Here is a 19080-nt window from a genome sequence, read left to right on the forward strand (position 1 = left end):
TTCTGATATGGTACAACCATGCTTACTGTGGGCAGCTGTGTTTGTTTTATTACTGACATAATTGGATCTTGCTTTGAGGTTGGGAATCCTGCAAATATATCCTGTCAAATATTACATAACCCATATATATTGGTTAGTGGCTGTGGTTTCTTTATTCTTACACTCCATTTAAGGCAATTCCTGTAGATTTCTGATAAGGAACACTATGTTTAATTCAATGAATCTAATTATTCATTCACTGAATGAGCAGAAGATTCTTTTCTCACACAATGCCTGCTGGTGTTGCATACTTTTGTCAATTATATAAAAGATGTTTTAACCCATAACCCTTTACCCCAGACTATATGTGGTTGAAGGCCTGTAGCATTTATGTTTTTTCCATGATATTGTACAAAATAATATGAAAAACCATAAAGGTTTAAACAGGTTAAAAAAAGTTTTTCAAATGGTGGTCTAGGGACCCTCAGAACAGTTGCAGAAAAGACTTTACAAAATGTACTTTGTAAGACAGTCACAATAATTAGCCTAATTAATTTAAGATATTAATTAAATATGTTTAATACAAGATTTAACACTGAAATGTTCATATAATATTATTATAAATTATGAGATGAATCATAATTATTTTATTCTATTGTCAACCCTAGTTTTAAACAGTACGAAATAATAACTAAACGTGTTTTTTATTTTCATAAGGTTTTCTTGTGTAATTCTAAACCCATTTGATCTTCTTTTCTTCTGTGGAACCCAAAAGGAATTATTTTGGAGTGTCAGGGAAGCTCTTTTTCTTACAATACAAATGAATGGGGACAGGGACTTAAAAAGGCACCATAAAAACTCACAGAACATATTCACTGAAGAAGAAAAAAATTATAATTTTATTAATCTGTATTTTCTAGTCAAATATCTAAACATCCTTATTACAAAATAATACATTTACCTGAGATGGAAAACTGCATATCATTTTAAAAATTGTTTTCAGAGAATCGGTTTTGAATACAATTTTTGTTTTTCTTGTTTACATTTTTTTACCCAAATTTTTCACTTTCACATTTATAATTTAAACTAGTAAAAACAAATCTGCCAGTGCAATGAGACGAAATACACTCGCATTAAAAACATTCACTAAACAGACTTTAGATCTCGTGCAGTTTTGCATCACTTATCAGGTAAAATGATCTTATTTTGGATGTTTGAATAATATTACTGCAAAATGAGACAAAAAAATATACACTGAACAAAATTATAAACGCAACACTTTTGTTTTTGCCCCCATTTTTCATGAGCTGAACTCAAAGATCTTAGTAACAAAAGGCCTATTTCTCTCAAATATTGTTCACAAATCTATCTAAATTTGTGTTAGTGAGCACTTCTCCTTTGCTTTGCTGAGACAATCCATCCACCTCACAGGTGTGGCATATCAAGATGCTGATTAGACAGCATGATTATTGCACAGGTGTGCCTTAGGCTGGCCACAATAAAAGGCCACTCTAAAATGTGCAGTTTCATCCCACAGCACAATGCCACAGATGACGCAAGTTTTGAGGGAGCGTGCAATTGGCATGCTGACTGCAGGAATGTCCACCAGAGCTGTTGCCTGTGAATTGAATGTTCATTTCTCTACCATAAGCCGTCTCCAAAGGTGTTTCAGAGAATTTGGCAGTACATCCAACCGGCCTCACAACCGCAAACCACGTGTAACCACACCAGCCCAGGACCTCCACATCCAGCATCTTCACCTCCAAGATCGTCTGAGACCAGCCACCCGGACAGCTGCTGCAACAATCAGTTTGCATAACCAAAGAATTTCTGCACAAACTGTCAGAAACCATCTCAGGGAAGCTCATCTGCATGCTCGTCGTCCTCATCGAGTTCTCGAACTGACTGCAGTTCGTGGTCGTAACCGACTTGAGTGGGCAAATGCTCACATTGGATGGCATCTGGCATTTTGGAGAGGTGTTCTCTTCACGGATGAATCCCGGTTTTCACTGTACAGGGCAGATGGTAGACAGCGTGTATGGCATCGTGTGGGTTAGCGGTTTGACCCCCGCCCAGACCCCCCCAATACAGTAAAACTGCACATTTTAGAGTGGCCTTTTATTGTGGCCAGCCTAAGGCACACCTGTCCAATAATCATGCTGTCTAATCAGCATCTTGATATGCCACACCTGTGAGGTGGATGGATTATCTTGGCAAAGGAGAAGTGCTCACTAACACTATGTGTACATAGAAAAAAAGTCTTAGATCTTTGAGTTCAGCTCATGAAAAATGGGGGCAAAAACAAAAGTGTTGCGTTTATAATTTTGTTCAGTGTGTGTATATATATATATATATATATATATATATATATATATATATATATATATATATATATATATATATATACTGTATATATACACACACAAAAGTAAGTCATTTGGGTTTGGAACAGCATGAGTAAATGCTTAATTTTTGGTGACTTGAGATGAATCATAAATACAAACCAGGACGTACTGTTTCATAATGTACCTGATCAGGGTCAGTTCAACTAAAGCATTCTGAGCTACAGTAATTCTAAAATGTGTGTAGGTTCATCTCACTCACCGCTCTTCTTCAGAGGATAGCACTGTTTCAGGTCCTGGCATGTGCGGGCAGGATATTGGTGAGTGCCATCAGGACTGCGCATGCTGTCCAACTGACTTCCCAGACTCTTAAGAGACAAGTGAACCTCACTGTCGCCCCGAACTGCATCAGATCCGTTATTGGGTCTTGCTTCATCCTCATTGAACTCTGGCGGGGGAGGTGGGGGTTCCTCTAGCTCAGCTTCGACGTCAAGGTCGAAGTTTGTACCAAAAAGGTCATCTACAGCAGCTGTTGGGGGGCCAGGAGCACCTGGGGGTCCAGCTGGGCCGGGTTCTCCGGGGGGTCCCTACAGACAGATGGGTGAATACTGTTTATGCTGAACATTAGTGTTTAAACATCTAATTACATCTGATCATGACTATGAATCACAAAGTACAATGTATCTGATTATGAGTCATTAAAGATGGAAAATTTGCCAAAAGAGACAAGAAAAAACGTTTTGTATAAATTATAGACAGTGATTGGATTTTTCCCATGTGAAAAATGCCCAAACCTCTCTAATCCAGCTAAGACCAGCAAACTTCCTTAGGCGGGTTTAAGTTGTTTTTGTATCAACAGGAAGATCTCATCTCATAATAAACATAAAATGCATCATACACATGATCTCATGCCTCACCTCTGGTCCAAAATCTCCTATGTCACCTCGAGATCCAGGAGCCCCCAATGCTCCAGGTTGACCGACATCTCCTTCTTTTCCTGGTGGTCCAACAGGACCAGGGGCTCCCTAACATTGACATATTTAAAATTAAAGTCTGTTCAACATGCACATGTATTGCTGGTGCTTTGTGAAATCAATGTTGAGTGACATTTCATTCTCTTGCTCACTCTTTGCCCACTTGGTCCAATGATTCCTATAGCACCATCATCCCCTGTAGCACCCTGAAAGGAAATGATTGACAGATGATTATTAAGGGATGGATATTGTATTGTGTGACAGGTGACATATTGTCAATTATACGTACTGATGTTCCAGGTAGCCCATGGAGTCCAGTGAAGCCACGGTGGCCCTTCTGACCTCTCTCACCCGCCTCTCCTTTGTCACCTTTGTCTCCCATCGGTCCTTGTGGTCCCTAAGGTTGATTAGAAGATATTTTTGCTGTGGGTTGTTCACGTACCCTAATTATGAGATTTTAACTTGTAAAAAGCGTTCACGTCGCCATAGAGCTCATAATTTCAACTTGTAAGCTGGGAATTTTCTGAAAGCTCCTACTTGTGCCACGTGACTGCTATACCACCTGACCGTTGCAGATTCATTTAGTGTTGCCATAGAATGCATAATTATCCGAGGACGTGAACATCACATGATGTCATCTCGAAACTACAGTAATTACATGGCGTGAATGTAGCACAGGTTCTCCTTGTGTCATTTCCACAAATTGTATTGTCTGAAGTGTTCATGTCTAATTTGCTTTTATTAAATTGTATTTAATATATGAAAAGGATAATGTATAGTTAGCTGTTTATTATCATTCATTATTCACAGGACATTGTCGCAACCTGACTGGATAATCAGGACCCCAGTGCAGAAGGGTCATGTATGTTTGCCAATAACTTATTAAATAAATAAATGGAAATAAAATGTAGACTGAGGTTTAAATTATTTGAATACATGTAAAGAAAGAGACTGTGGAGTGACATTAAAGACATGAAATCTCATTAAAAGACATGACGCATCTATGTAGAAAATGGGTTGCACAGGAAAATGGGGGAAAAAATAGTTCACTACACAAAACATAGTATAAAACAAATATAAATAAATAATTGGCCACAATTGACTAATCAGAATTGAGTATTCCAAAGTGACACGTAAAAATATGTATCATTTTATTGGGCATTGGCCACCCTGCAATCTAGACAAGTGTTTAACAACCAGAGGGCTGGAACCCATAAGAGGGCCAAAGCATGACTTATAATGACAAATGTAATATTTTATTATTAATACAATAATAATATATGAATATATGAATAACATTATTTATAAATTAAATTAAAATCAAGAAATCATATTTATTCTTTCCCCTTAAAAACTATTGTTTTATTTCCAAGATTCTGTTTGGAAATAAAACAGAATCTGTTGTCTGTGTGTAACAATATGTGAATAGGCAGACTTACTTTTTTCCCTCTGATTCCTGCCTGACCATCAGGACCAGGTGGGCCTCTTGCACCCTGTCAGAACAAATAAAACAGCAAAGCTATATAAAAGGCTACAAGATTAAAGAAATTGCTTCATTGTATTACATTATGCAAGGGTTATTTCTTTAAATAATGTAAGTCTACATGCTTTTAATCAAAATAAATGGGTCACACTTTTATCTTTGACAACTATGTCAAAAAATAAGTACAATGTACTTATTGGGTTCATGTTGTATTGAAAAACATGTTTGCTGCTATTGCGGTGGGATACGGGTGAGGTTATGGACAGGTTTAGTGGTATGGTTAAATTCAAGGGTGGATTAAGAGGAAAAGGAATAGTCAACAGTGTGATTACAGCTGTAATTACATGCAGGTATTTCTTAAATATAAGTACAATGTAAACACATGTATGTTCATAATAAGTGCATTGTATCTAATGATTCATTTAAATATTAGTACACAGTAGTTTAAGAAACCTAATATAAAGTGGGACCAATAAATGTATTAAACACCAATCTACTTTGAAGTATCAGCTATGGATAGAGGAAACAAACCTGATCTCCTCTCTGTCCTGGACCTCCTGGAGTTCCGACTGGTCCTGGGCTTCCTGGGGTTCCCTGGCCACCTGCAAGACCCTCTGGGCCTGGGTCTCCTCTGTCACCCTAAAAGCAAGTTAACACATCATGTGAATTTGGCCATATTTGGTTATAATTTTTAATGTGAAATGATGAATGGGTTCCTACTCTGGCTCCAATGATGCCATCAGCTCCTTGAATTCCATCAGCTCCAGCCAAACCCTAATTTAAGAAGGAAGTCATTAAGAATGCTTTGTATAAATGTAACCAACCGTCTCCACTGTGTTTCTTACACTAACATCTCATACCTCTGAACCAGCATCTCCTCGGGGTCCGGCTGCTCCTGGCAAACCAACAGGTCCAGCACCACCTTTGGTTCCTTGGGGACCTGGGGTGCCAGCTTTTCCTGGTGTACCCTTGAAAAAAACAAATAGATAGTAGATGACGTGTCAAATCATCTTTGACTAATACAAAAAAACAGAGGCTGGGAAATCTAATTCTAAAAAGACACATTTTGATTCACTTGCATGACAAGATGATAGAAGTGATGATAGAAGTGACTTACTGCAGGTCCAGGAAGGCCAGCCATACCACGCTCTCCTCTCATTCCAGGAAGACCCACAAGTCCCCTCTGTCCTGGAGTTCCGGCAGATCCTGGTGGCCCATCTGGGCCCTAAGAATATGAGTTTTGGGATACAGTATTAACTCTTTCCCCGCCAATGACAGAATTTTTCGGCAATCCATGTTTTCACTGTTATACGGTATAAGGGCGCTATTACGCAAAATGGGAGCAGAAACAAGCGATTAAAGCATTGCTTATGCATGTTGTAGTCTTTGAAAAATATTCAAAATGTTGCTTTTTATGACACTTTCCCACATTCAGAATAGAGTAAATATTTTTTTTAAAGCAGAGGCTGTTCTTTCTTTTGACATATGGCATGTTCAGATATTCATACAAAAAAAATATTCAGGGGGACATGAAATTTGTGATAAATGATCAAAAACACTGTACAACTTTCTTTTTTTTTTCGCGGGGAAAGAGTTAAAGTGATTTCATTATAATTCTGCGTACTGAATACATGAGGGCTTTTCACACTTGAAATAGTTAACCCTGGTTCATTCTAAACCCCTGGTAAACAGAATCCTGGTTATCTTGCTTCACATGGTTAAAAATTAATCCTGGGTATTTATAAGATGACGCTTCACATTGTACATCCCTTAACCCTGGGTTAACATCCTTATATTAATTGCATATTTCTGGTGTCAGTGCAACTGATTGGACAAACGCTGCAAGTGACCTGTTTCCATAAAGGCTCTAGCGTTGAACATCCTCATATTATATTGTGCCAACTATACTACAATCAAGTTTATCCTGAATGGACTTTTCAGTCTCTTCTTCACTCCATTTGTCATGTTTTCTGTCACCATTTGATATCTGTGCCTTCAAATGCTGAAACTACTATTTATACAATGTGCTGTCTTTCTGTGTCTAAAGTGAATATGAGGCACACGATTGGCTGTCTGTTACTAAACATCAAGTCGTAACTTTCTAACACAGCATCATTTCACACGATACACATTTGGCAACACAATGCAGGGTTAACACAGCAAAAGCATGGTTTCATAACCACGGGTAAAAAGTGGTGCAAACCCCGCTTCTAAATTACAAGTGTGAAACGTTCCTTTACACTGGGTTAAAAGCAGGGTTAAGAACAATAATATCCTGGGGTTAAGCGCAGTGTGAAAAGCCCTTTAGTTTCTTTTTTCAGTTTTATATAGTGAAAAGGAATCACATACTGGCAGTCCGTCATCTCCTGGTTCCCCTTTGTCTCCAGGGTTACCAGCAGGTCCAGGGTTTCCACGCTCCCCCTGGCGGCCAGGACCTCCAGGTTCTCCCAGAAGCCCAGGTGGGCCCTCTTTTCCGGGGGCTCCGATAGGACCAGGCTCGCCAACTGGACCCTGAGAAATATATCAGTAGAATCAGATTAGAGTCCATATGTGACATGAGAAGCCAAGTGTCTTAATTTATTGGTCAAAAAGAATCAAACACATTGCAAATACTATTTGAAGGACTAGCTGTTAAGCACTGCTTTGTTGGTTAAATCCGTATTAGGGATTGTCACTCACAGCAGAGCCTGGTGGGCCGACACCTCCTGGGGATCCTGGGAAACCACTGGGACCCTTTTAGCAAAAGGAGAAAGCCAAAGAGGATTCCACAAAAGAGAGAAAGAAAAGCAGCAAAATAATTCAGGAAATAACAGAGCATTTCTGGGTATTGATAAACAATGATTTTGATACCATGATTTTTGTAACTTACAGCTGCTCCTTGAGTACCTCTTCCACCTTTAAGGCCTGTAATTCCAGTCACTCCCTAAAAGAAGTACTATATTTATACATGTTTTTTAGTCTATCAACCCATACACATATGCATATATATATATTGCTCACCTGTGGTCCAGGTTTTCCTGCCATTCCCCGAGGCCCTGGAGACCCCGTCTCTCCCTTTGCACCTTCCTCTCCAGTTTCACCTTTAACTCCAGGCTGACCATCAGGACCCTAGCACAAAAAACATATGTTTACAGCTTATGGCATATTATATCAAAGAAATATGTTTTATGATGGATGGATGGACTTACGGGAGGCCCAGCAAACCCAACAGGACCAGTAGGACCTGGTTCTCCAGGTGAGCCCTGAAACACAATACATCAGTGGAATTGTGAATCACATGAGTAAAGAACTTCAGCGAACATCGGTTTTCTCCTGGTAAACTGCTTTACTCACAGCCATTGCTCTGGAGCCTGGAGATCCAGAAGGGCCTTTTGGGCCTTGTTCTCCCTGTAATTGAACAATTAGTTCTGAGTACATCTAAGTAGCAACATATGTAAAATGTACTTTTTAATCAGTACTAAGAAACTTCAAAGTTTCAGCATTGCAGAAAAAAAACACTACGAGGTAGTGCAGACAGGATCAATTAACCACTTATGAATAGTTTAAAGGAAAAGTTCACCCAAAAATGAAAATCATTCCATCATTTACTCAAGTTAAATGAGTTGGAACAAGTTATTCCAAATCTGTATGAATTTCTTTCTCCTGCTGAACACAAAAGAAGATATTTAGAAGAATGTCGGGTAATCAAACAGTTGATGCACCCATTGACGTCCATTGTATGGAAAAAAAATACTATGGACGTCAATGGGGTGCATCAACTGTTTGATTACCCGACATTCTTCTAAATATCTTCTTTTGTGTTCAGCAGGAGAAAGAAATTCATACAGATTTGGAATAACTTGAGGGTGAGTAAATAATGACAGAATTTTCATTTTTGGGTGAACTATCCCTTTAATTTATATTTTTATTTTTTAAATCAAACCTTCTCCCCAGGTGGACCGGCTGGTCCAATAGGTCCAACAGGTCCGGGTAATCCCTACACACATAAAATACATTTTATTTAGTGTCTTTGTAACCCCTGTTGTGTTAAGAAATGGGACAGAAATGTGAAATATGGATATTTTTTAATTCAGAATTATTGATTGGTAGGTTCAGTTCTTCCTGTATTACAGATCACTCACTCGAGCCCCATCATTGCCAGCCGCCCCTTCAGCCCCTCTGTTACCCACTGCGCCCTGAGAAAACAGATAAAGAGTATTAAAACACAAGGTTTTGTGCAAATCAATAAGAAAAACATAGAGAACTCTGTATTGATGTGTTACAGATGTGGTTTCCTTCGCTACTTCACATCGCCACACAGATAATGTTTCACAGATAATATTAGAGAATATTAACTTCCTGCCAAAGGATATTAGAGAGTCATCTATATGTCAGCCGTCATCCCTAACAGAGCCTGACCCACGATGCATTTAATATATGCAATATTGTTGCACTGACTGCAAAGAATGAAACTAAAATATACTGTATTTGTTATGCACATGCAAATGTTTAACATGTGCCAAAGCCTCTGATTCCACACTCACACTTTCTCCTTTAGGCCCAGCTGGTCCAGTTATCCCTCTTTCTCCTGGCATGCCCTGTAAGCCTGGCGATCCTGGTTCTCCTATAGTTCCAGTTGGACCTGGTTTACCCTGCACAGCCATTATTGTTGTCATGTTGATTATGTTGAATTATATCATCTTTTAGGAACTAAATGGATGCATTGCACCATGCAGCATTCTTGATGATTATTAGTGAGTAAAAATCTGACTCTAACCTTGAGACCATCAGGTCCAGGGGTTCCTGGGCTTCCTTTGGTTCCTGGTAACCCATTAGGCCCTGGATCACCTCTCTCTCCAGGGGTTCCACGTTCACCCTACAAAAATGACAGATAAAAATACTGGGATATTTCTTATGTACACTGATAAATGCTGTGCTCTGATACGCTGCAGTGCAAGTACAGCAGGCTCACCCTTGGACCAGTCTGCCCTGCACCACCAGCCTCTCCATGGATACCCTGAGGGGGGAAAAATCAAAGCCATAGAGTTCTTTAATAATTCCCATTCTCAGTCAGTTTGTGTTCTACCTGTCCAGCAGAAATGACAAGTAAAGACTGGAATATAATGATCAAGTAAAGAGCACAAAGAAATTATCAACCCACCTCATCGCCTGGTTTTCCCGACTCTCCTGGTGGGCCTGGGGGTCCAGGCAAACCCTAGACATTAAGCATAATTAATAATAGATTTAACTCTAACAGGGACAAATCATATCAAGTTTACTCACAGATATGTGATTTTTTTCATTTTTAAAAGGGTCATATACATTTTTATTTTATTTTATTTTTTGTCTTCGAGGTCCATGTATATTGTTAGTCAAGTTTATACCAAAATGATTTGTGTGGTACACACAGCACAAGTTTGACAGATTACAGTACCCCACATTTTAGCCACATTTTTATGTTCTATATCCTTGAATGACCTCCTTGACTGAAGTGAATAAATACCATTGTTAATCCTAGGATTCAGAAATCACTGGTTTTGCTTGATTTTGATAGATTGTCTTTTGGGACTAGGGAGGCAGTTTTGAGTTTTAAAACTCGCAGTTTGCAGCTTGAAAAGATCAAGGACATGATATGACCTGTTTAAGAGCATTTGAACATTGTGCATTCAAAGTAATCTCTGACTGAATGCATAACCAAAGAAAAAAGAACATACTTGAAATCCAGTTAGTCCAGGAGGTCCCTGTTCACCTCTCTTCCCTCCTTCTCCCTGAAAATAAATAAAATATACTCAGCCAATGCTATGAGCTCCACTTCTTAATATTTTACCACAACAGACATATTACTCGAGATACCTGAAATAGCTAAGTCGACCAATCAAAATACACCGAAAATTTAAATAGACATAAATGTGCCATAAATTACTAATTGGAAGACTTACGGGAGGTCCTGGAGTTCCCGCTGGACCTTCTTCTCCATCTTTTCCATTAGGTCCCTGCAGGAATCATAACCATCATATCAAATCATACTGATTCACTTGACTCTTAAATTTCTATGCTATACAATATCAGCACTGACGGTCTTTACACTAGAAGTCTTTTATAATAGCTTGTTTTGAAATGTTACAGCGTGTTTTAAGCTTGACATTGCTATGGCATGCTTAAAACACGCTGTAACATTTCAGGACTCACTCTTTGTCCTGCACCTCCTGGAGATCCTGTCTCTCCTGTTTTCCCTGGATCACCCTGAATATTCAGAAAAACTCATTTCATTACAGGAAAACAGAAGGGAATGGGAAATCAGAACATTTATAACAAAAAACTCATTATCATTGACTCTCTATTCTTTTTAGTAAACATTGTTTACTACAATATTAAAGGGTAATTTGTCCATTAGAGGCATGTTTGTCTACTGAAGCGTCTTCAAATAATGCTTCATCTATATTAAAACATTTATTACATCCTGGAATAAAGATCTGATCAACAGAAAAGTCCCCCTGTACTTTTTGCTCACAGAAGGTGTTATGAGATACATTTTAATAGACAAAATGACACATATCAGTAAAATTAAGAATATAATCTTATGGCTTTTTTATATAAATAAACATATATTAGAGAATTACACTGAAGCCTTTAGGTCCAGGTAGACCCATTGGTCCTGCTGCACCTCTTGTTCCCGTAGACCCGGCTGAACCTGGATTCCCATCATCTCCTGGTCCTCCCTAAGGAAAAAGAACCACTCTTCATCAAAAGATGTGACAGAACTCACAGAAGTGTTATTTTAAATACACAGTTGATTAGATCTTTTCAGCCATAATAGTAGGCTAATCCAGATGGCTAATTCCGGAAGGATGTGTTATAGTTTACATGTGTGTAGTTTAGAAAAACGTTAATGTCAGAGTTTAAAAATCTACCTGAAAGTTTGTGTTTTGTTTGATCAGACACTTTAAAAAATAACAAGATTATTTTAGCTAAAAAGTGCATATATTACCTGTGGCCCTATCTTCCCCTCTGCACCTTGCATTCCCAGAACGCCTGTTAAGCCCTAAAGAGACATGACATAAAATATGTGAACACCTTAAATGAAGTGGACGCAAAACCATCAGAGATCCTTATTTAGCAAATTAAGAGTTTACGTCTATAATTGCATAGCATACATGGTGTGATACATACTGTTATAAAATTAGTATATTACAGTATATACCAATACAGATCATATCTATTTTACCAACCCTTGCTCCTGGAATTCCAGTTTCCCCAGGTCGGCCAGGGTCTCCAGTTGCACCCTTAGGCCCTGATGAGCCTGGGACACCACGTTCACCCTGTGCACCCTGGGGGGATTAGAAAGAGAATATAGTTTAGTATGGAATTGTATTAAATTGAGAAAACAAATGAGTGGTGATGATGTTGCTGGCATTGTTAGCAGCCTTTGAAATCTTATTGGCTGAGATGCATTTAGCATATTTCTAACCTTTTGACCAGGCAAACCATCAGATCCTGGAAAGCCACGGTTACCTGGAGCTCCCTTGAAAAAAAATACAACATTAAATATTATTGTAAAGAACAAACATGTAAAGCAGTCACTGCAATAATCACTTTGGATATGTAAGCTTGCATGTCGGTCGTTCACAATAACGTAATGGCACTAACTCTTTCTCCAGCTGGACCTGGGGCTCCAAGGGCCCCTCCTTCTCCTCTTGGACCTCGTTTTCCTTCTTCTCCCATCGGTCCCATTTCTCCTTGAACTCCAATTGGGCCCTACAACAAAAGATACACCATTTCATCTATATCATTGGAATGATTACATTATTTCAAACAATTATGAGCAATAATAACAGTGATGCATCCAAATAAATTGTTTTATTACAAGGCACTGTCCTGAATGTTGTCAATACTTACAGGCTCCCCTTTAGTTCCAGGTTCTCCTTTAAACCCAGGGGAACCTAAATCCCCCTATGAGGTACATGAAATATATAAATGTGCACAATATGAGAAATCAACGTATCCACCTTAAATATAAACACAGGAGAAAAGTGATTCCCACTATGGTGGTTATAATATTGCAATATGCATTGTGTCATTACAAGCTGGCCCTTGGCTCCTGGAAGTCCAGTTGATCCCTGAGGTCCAGGTGGACCAGGCTGTCCAATCAGTCCAACAGGGCCTTGCACACCTGGGATCCCCTATGATGAATAGATGATGATATTGCAAAACTGTCTATAGCACAAATTGTAAAGCATGATTTAAGTGCTGGAGTTCAAGTCCCTCATCCTAAAAATGATCAATAATAATAGCAATACTTGCCTTACAATAGCAATATTATTCTGCATTATAATAAGCACAAATTGTAGTATTCTTTGATGAGTGTTTATGGAGCTTACTGCTTGTCCTCTAAGTCCAGGAGTACCATCTGTTCCTGGTGGTCCCTAGAAATGACATCAACATTATGGAAATAATTGAATACACAAATCATTAGAAAGTAGAATGTTGGACAGGTAAGACTGCACCTGGTTGCCCTGTGGTCCTGATGAGCCCTGCCGGCCTGGTTCCCCCCTTTGGCCTTGAGGTCCACTGGTCCCACGTGGGCCTGTGGCTCCTGCCTGACCCTGTAAAAATTTTAAAAAGAATATTACTCACATATTTGTATACCTGCCATTAACAATGGTTTATAAATAAAAACTATAATAATGTACATTTTGAAGGTGCAGCAGATCAACTGTTCTAACTATAACCATCAATCAGACGTACCTTCATGCCTGGACCACCAGGGAATCCTGGGGCTCCAGTAATTCCCATTGGGCCCTGTAAATTAATTTAGTGTCAGGTTAGATAACACATCAGTCTTTATTAATAGAACATACTCCACATCTTTGAAGATACAGTAAAGGCATATATGTCTTTAAGGTATGTTTATTGGGTAGACACATGTGAACTGATAGAAGAGGGACTGTCATGCACATATCAGTGTTGTTGTTATATATAAATAAAAACTTAAACCTAAAAAAAACCTTTAATTTTTTTAATAAATAAAAAGTACTAAAATTACAAAATATTAAATATAAATATATACATTTTTTAAATGACAAAATCATATAGCAAAGATCCTAAAACTTAATCTGAAATTAAAAGAAAAACTGATAATATGAAAAGAAAAGAAAAAGAAAAAAAACTTGCACATACCAATGGACCTGGTTTTCCCACATGTCCAGAAAGACCACGTTTTCCCTACAAACAGAAAAATATATATATTTACTGATGAAAAGCAAATTAAAGCAAACTATTGTATTAAACTCTCTCCTCCAAGTCCAAATTTGTAAAACATTAACATTGTTAGGCCTATATGTAATGTTTTTTTCCATTATATATAAAGTTTTGATTAGGCCTGCATGTTTTTTTTCAGGGCCAAAAAGGTGAACCTGGTGACATTCCTTATGTGAGTCTATACGATTATGCTTCTTTAAGATATTCTAAAGAATATTGGTATTGGTAACCAAACATTGACTTCCATGTATTGGTATTGGTAACCAAACATTGACTTCCATAGTTTTTTTTTTTCATACTATAGACGTCAATGTGGCCCATCAGCTGTTTGGTTACCCATATTCATCAAAATATCTTCTTTTGTGTTCAGCAGAAGAAAGAAATTCATACAGGTATGGAACAACTTGAGGGTGAGTAAATGATGGCAGAATTTTCATTTTTGGGTGAACTTTTCCTTTAATGGTTCACTTACCACAGGCCCTCCTGGACCGATGCGTCCTCTCTCACCAGTCATACCAATCGGACCCTGTGAAGAACAATATTTTTATCAAAAAAGCGCAGTTTAGAAAAATCCAGTAAAGTGCAGATAAAATGAAACATCACAATCAGAACTGCAATCACAAAGTGCTCCATACCGGTGGACCCACAGGTCCCATGGTGCCAGGAGACCCAGATTCTCCCTTTTATAATGAAAAGAAAATGGCATTTACTAATACAGTCAAACTACAGGGACACAGGTTCAAGAAAATTTTCACATGTCTCCTAAAATATGACCTCTGACCTTTGACCCCACAGCACCTGCTTCTCCTTTGATACCCTGCAGACCTGGATGACCCTAAAATGGGAATGAGATTGATTGCTTTTACACTGTTTGTAAAATCGTCCTCAAACACAGTTAAAACATTACACGAACTTATGTATTTGGTTTGTACATTTTATAGTAATAAATACTAATACCGGTAAATATTAAAAAGTAATTAACGATCAGTGCAAAGAGTAAACAGTGATCAGTGTATTGGAAAGGAAGTTCTAATCTAACCCACCTTTGGACCTTTCATCCCTGACTGACCTGGTAACCCTGGAAATCCTCTGGAGCCCTATGAAACAAATCATCACAGGTAAGGATACACCGTGAGTAAGCATTTAATGTGCAGTATTTATAGAAATTCCAATTATAGTTTTTGATCCCTGTCAGCACCATACTCGTTTTTTATAGCAATTGCATTCCTCTGGTGTTTTGATTTGTGTAAGCATTAGCACAGCAGTGATTCAGTCTGTGAGCCACTAGTTGGCACCATGGTGTCTTGCATTCTGGGTTAATTGCTTCTAGATCCCATGAATTAATTAGTCATTGTTTACATCTGTGTTTAATTTGTCATTGTCTGCCACACTATTTAAGTTCCTCTCTTTGATTACATTTTTTTTCCCTCTCTGCTCACTTGTTCTTCCTTGTGTACTGCTTGAGTCATCTTGTAATTTTTATCAGTTGCGCTGTCATTTAAGCCTTTGGTTTAAATTTGAGTCTGTTTGACATTGTGGTCATCTGGAACTCTTTAACATTACTCTCTATAATCAGAAAGAGCATGTTTTAGCATTTAGTTAAGGAGTTTTCACTCAATAGCAATCCCAGACATGTGTGGAATTTTACATCGACTTGTAAAGATTGTGGAAAAACCGATTGTCAAATGTTACATTGTTTATGACTTAAAGTCAGGGTTTGGCTGGTTAACATGGCCCAGTTAGCCAGGCTAACATTCTGGCAAGGTTCTCTCAAAGTTATGAACTAAAGTTCTTCCAGTACGTTAACAGAATGTTCAAAAGTTTTTAATAATGGTCTTTAATAATGTTCTCCATCTCTTTCCACAAAAACATTATTTATACATCGTTCATGAAAAGTCTGGCATGAAAAGCCCATCCTGGTTGATGCTGGCTAAAAGCTTTCTCTGCCATTCAAAAGTAGAAGTACAATATCGATTATGACCCCACCAATTATGCTTAGAAGCCTGGACTGGATCTTAAAATGTGCATACTTGGAAATCTAAGATGAAACTCAAACAGGCTGTATTGTATTAGTGCATTCACAAACAACTGGATGCATCTGTTCCATTTCTTTGAGATGCATTTTCAAAAGCTGTACTTCTTTGAACCTGAATCGCTGAAAAAAAACAGTGAGATGCATCACATTAGTCTGAGATGTCTGTCTGGGGCGGATTTGGTGATGTGTCCAGATGATGTGAATAGCCCATTAATCTATACTGCACATAAGGAACATTTCAGCAGCCATGTCTATAAAATGTCCAATATAATATCAATAGCAGCATTGTCTTACTTGAGAGCCAGGGAATCCTTTTTCTCCTGTATTTCCAGGGGGTCCAGGCTCACCCTGTTACAGAGAGGAACAAAACTGTGTTATCATAAGCACAGGGAAACCCATCTTACTTCTGTAACGTACATGACAGCATTTTTTAAAGATTGGACACCATATTGAATAAACTGCTTTTCTATGATGTTTAAATAACGAAATCACTGGGTGAATTGTTGGTCTACTCACATCTGGACCAGCTTTTCCTGGAGGACCATCTGGTCCCCTTGGACCAAAAGAGCCCTACAGAGAAAAAAATTATTTATTGCACAGTAAGTGACACAATTATTTTTCTTGAACAGTATGGCATGGATGAATATTAGAAACCTACAGGCACGTTGTGTTAATTTACCAGTAATTGTCAGAATATTTATCATTGCGTAAAGGCAATAGTCTTACCATGGTCCCAGGATCACCCGCATCTCCTGGTGCACCTTGTGCTCCTGTTGGCCCCTGAGTGACACAGAGGGAAATAAATTCGGTGAAAACGTGCAGTGTGAAAAAACGAAGAAAAAAAAACATTGAAATGATGACATTCATTACATGTAGACAGCACCAAGCTTGAGAGAACTTACTGGTGGACCAGGCGGGCCTGGTTGACCTCTTGATCCTGATTCACCCTGATCTCAACAAAGATGTTATATCTCAGTTTAGTGGTTCTATATGGCAATCGAGCTAAATATGTATTTAAAAAAAGTCATTATTAAATGTGGAAAGATCCTTACCGGTGCTCCAGAGACCATCCCCGCCATTCCGTGCTTTCCATCCTGGAATCCAGAGGCCATTTGAGAAGCAAAGTGACTCTGTAAAACATAAATGCCATAGATTTACAGATCAGCAGATTAAAGTCACCATGAAATCAAAATTGACTATTCTTGTTTTTTAAAGGAAAATGTATCCGTGCACCTCATTATTTTTAAAAAATGCATGTGCCTTTGTAATCTTTAATCAAACTTCCCCTCCTTCTTTCAGCAACATCTCTTCTCTTCTCTGATGACGTGTTTATTGACATGAGGGTGGGACAACTGGTCACTCACATGAAATCAATCAATAGCAAACCACGACCATCCAACAATCCAATCAATTCCAGATGGAAAAAATCATGACCCACCCTACCATTTTTCTTGTTAGAGAGGCCGTTTCACTGGGATATACGTCTCAATAGAGTGGTGCAGGCTTGACTTATTTTAGTAGGCCAAAACCCCAGAAAAGAGTTATATTACCCAGAAAGTACTGGGTAATATAGTAGGCCAAAACCCCAGAAAAGAGTTATATTACCCAGAAAGTACTGGGTAATATAAGGTACATGGGTTAAGGTTAGGTTTAGGGGTAGGTTCAGGGTTAGTACATAGTATTATATTACTATAATGAGCACATAGTACATGTGGTAACAGGACTGTAAAATAAAGTGCTACAATGATTTTCACAGTCGGTCACCTTATAAAACACTCAGATCAAACACTGTTGACCAGAAACACTTTTGCTCAGTGATGCAAGGTCACCATGAGATAAAAATGTACCATTTTGTATGGAATATTGTTCCGTTTATTATAGATGACTTATCCATGCACTTAATTAAAAAATGAATTTGCCCTATCTAATCTTAATTCAAAAATATTAACCTTTTTTTCACCTTTTTCTTCCACACTTTATCTTCATTTAGTAATAACATGCATTACGTATTCAGATCACAGTAACACGTTCCAAAACCAGAACAGATAATATCACCAACTCACCCCAGGCAGTGAATTGCCCACAGGACCAGGCTCACCTGGCATGCCTGGGACACCTGGCTCTCCATCAAAACCAGGTGGACCTGAAACACCCTTCACAAAAACACATTGCATGTCAAATTTGAACAATTTAGCTGTAATTTACTACTTTACGCTATGTATTCACTCAAAGTAATTTTGATTAACCATGACTTCCATGCAATAAGAAAGTCTTGGATGTTTCTGAGGTGAAAAAGCCAAATAACAGAATACAAATGACTTTATAGGTATTGGTAAATGTCACATACTCGTCTTCCTTTGCTTCCTGGATATCCTGCTCGGCCGTCTGCTCCCGGGGGACCCTGTTTGATGTGACACACAAGATAATGGACATCACTTTGATTGACAGGGAAAGAGTAGGGATTAAAAAAAAGAAAGAAAAAAAAAGATTAGAGGTGTGTGTGTGTGTGTGTGTGTGTGTGTGTGTGTGTGTGTGTGTGTGTGTGTGTGTGTGTGTTATTTTTTTCACCATTTGTCCTGGACGCCCAGGTACTCCCACAATCTAAAAAAGAAAAAAGAAAAAAAATGAATTCAAAATAATAAAATAGTATAACAATTTTAACACTATACTGTCATATTATTATATCTGGCACAAAATAGTGCATGGGCACATGATGGACAGAAACATAATCGTATAGACTCACATAAGGAATGTCACCAGGTTCACCTTTTTGGCCCTGAAAAAAAACATGCAGGCTTAATCAAAACTTTATATATAATGGAAAAAAACATCACATATAGGCCTAACAAATATATGCCTGATATTCACGTACCTTAAACGCAATTGTTTCTGCAAAAGAAACACAGAATAGAATTAAATTAATTCAAAGGCTTAATTATAATAAATATAGCCCAATAAATGACAAATAAACGATTTCAGTCCCCTCCTCATCTAAAATAATTCCCTTTCCGAGTCTAATTGACGTCTGCC

The 19080-nt window shown here is 38.2% G+C and overlaps 1 protein-coding gene across 1 annotated transcript in view; it reads right to left on the reverse strand.

The window, feature by feature from the left end:
- The window catches only part of col5a2b (collagen, type V, alpha 2b), a 32089-nt gene that overhangs the window by 3433 nt on the left and 9576 nt on the right, over positions 1-19080 (reverse strand). The window contains exons 3-51 of the mRNA XM_084129547.1: positions 18923-18939; positions 18794-18826; positions 18619-18651; positions 18398-18451; positions 18114-18203; positions 17103-17180; positions 16953-16997; positions 16777-16830; positions 16567-16620; positions 16345-16398; positions 15059-15112; positions 14797-14850; positions 14651-14695; positions 14488-14541; positions 13935-13979; positions 13503-13556; positions 13262-13360; positions 13136-13180; positions 12839-12937; positions 12654-12707; positions 12405-12512; positions 12226-12279; positions 11987-12085; positions 11746-11799; positions 11378-11476; positions 10947-11000; positions 10697-10750; positions 10472-10525; positions 9919-9972; positions 9730-9774; positions 9535-9633; positions 9302-9409; positions 8900-8953; positions 8701-8754; positions 8112-8165; positions 7967-8020; positions 7779-7886; positions 7648-7701; positions 7458-7511; positions 7128-7289; positions 5896-6003; positions 5639-5746; positions 5499-5552; positions 5310-5417; positions 4735-4788; positions 3585-3692; positions 3448-3501; positions 3239-3346; positions 2584-2908 (exon numbers count right to left, since the gene is read on the reverse strand). Of these exons, the coding sequence (XP_083985673.1) occupies positions 2584-2908; positions 3239-3346; positions 3448-3501; positions 3585-3692; positions 4735-4788; positions 5310-5417; positions 5499-5552; positions 5639-5746; positions 5896-6003; positions 7128-7289; positions 7458-7511; positions 7648-7701; positions 7779-7886; positions 7967-8020; positions 8112-8165; positions 8701-8754; positions 8900-8953; positions 9302-9409; positions 9535-9633; positions 9730-9774; positions 9919-9972; positions 10472-10525; positions 10697-10750; positions 10947-11000; positions 11378-11476; positions 11746-11799; positions 11987-12085; positions 12226-12279; positions 12405-12512; positions 12654-12707; positions 12839-12937; positions 13136-13180; positions 13262-13360; positions 13503-13556; positions 13935-13979; positions 14488-14541; positions 14651-14695; positions 14797-14850; positions 15059-15112; positions 16345-16398; positions 16567-16620; positions 16777-16830; positions 16953-16997; positions 17103-17180; positions 18114-18203; positions 18398-18451; positions 18619-18651; positions 18794-18826; positions 18923-18939 (3618 nt within the window). The remainder of the gene's footprint in view (positions 1-2583; positions 2909-3238; positions 3347-3447; positions 3502-3584; positions 3693-4734; positions 4789-5309; positions 5418-5498; positions 5553-5638; positions 5747-5895; positions 6004-7127; positions 7290-7457; positions 7512-7647; positions 7702-7778; positions 7887-7966; positions 8021-8111; positions 8166-8700; positions 8755-8899; positions 8954-9301; positions 9410-9534; positions 9634-9729; positions 9775-9918; positions 9973-10471; positions 10526-10696; positions 10751-10946; positions 11001-11377; positions 11477-11745; positions 11800-11986; positions 12086-12225; positions 12280-12404; positions 12513-12653; positions 12708-12838; positions 12938-13135; positions 13181-13261; positions 13361-13502; positions 13557-13934; positions 13980-14487; positions 14542-14650; positions 14696-14796; positions 14851-15058; positions 15113-16344; positions 16399-16566; positions 16621-16776; positions 16831-16952; positions 16998-17102; positions 17181-18113; positions 18204-18397; positions 18452-18618; positions 18652-18793; positions 18827-18922; positions 18940-19080) is intronic.

This window comes from Abramis brama (genome assembly GCF_963993115.1).
Source record: "Abramis brama genome assembly, chromosome: 11".
Classification (NCBI taxonomy): domain Eukaryota; kingdom Metazoa; phylum Chordata; class Actinopteri; order Cypriniformes; family Leuciscidae; genus Abramis; species Abramis brama.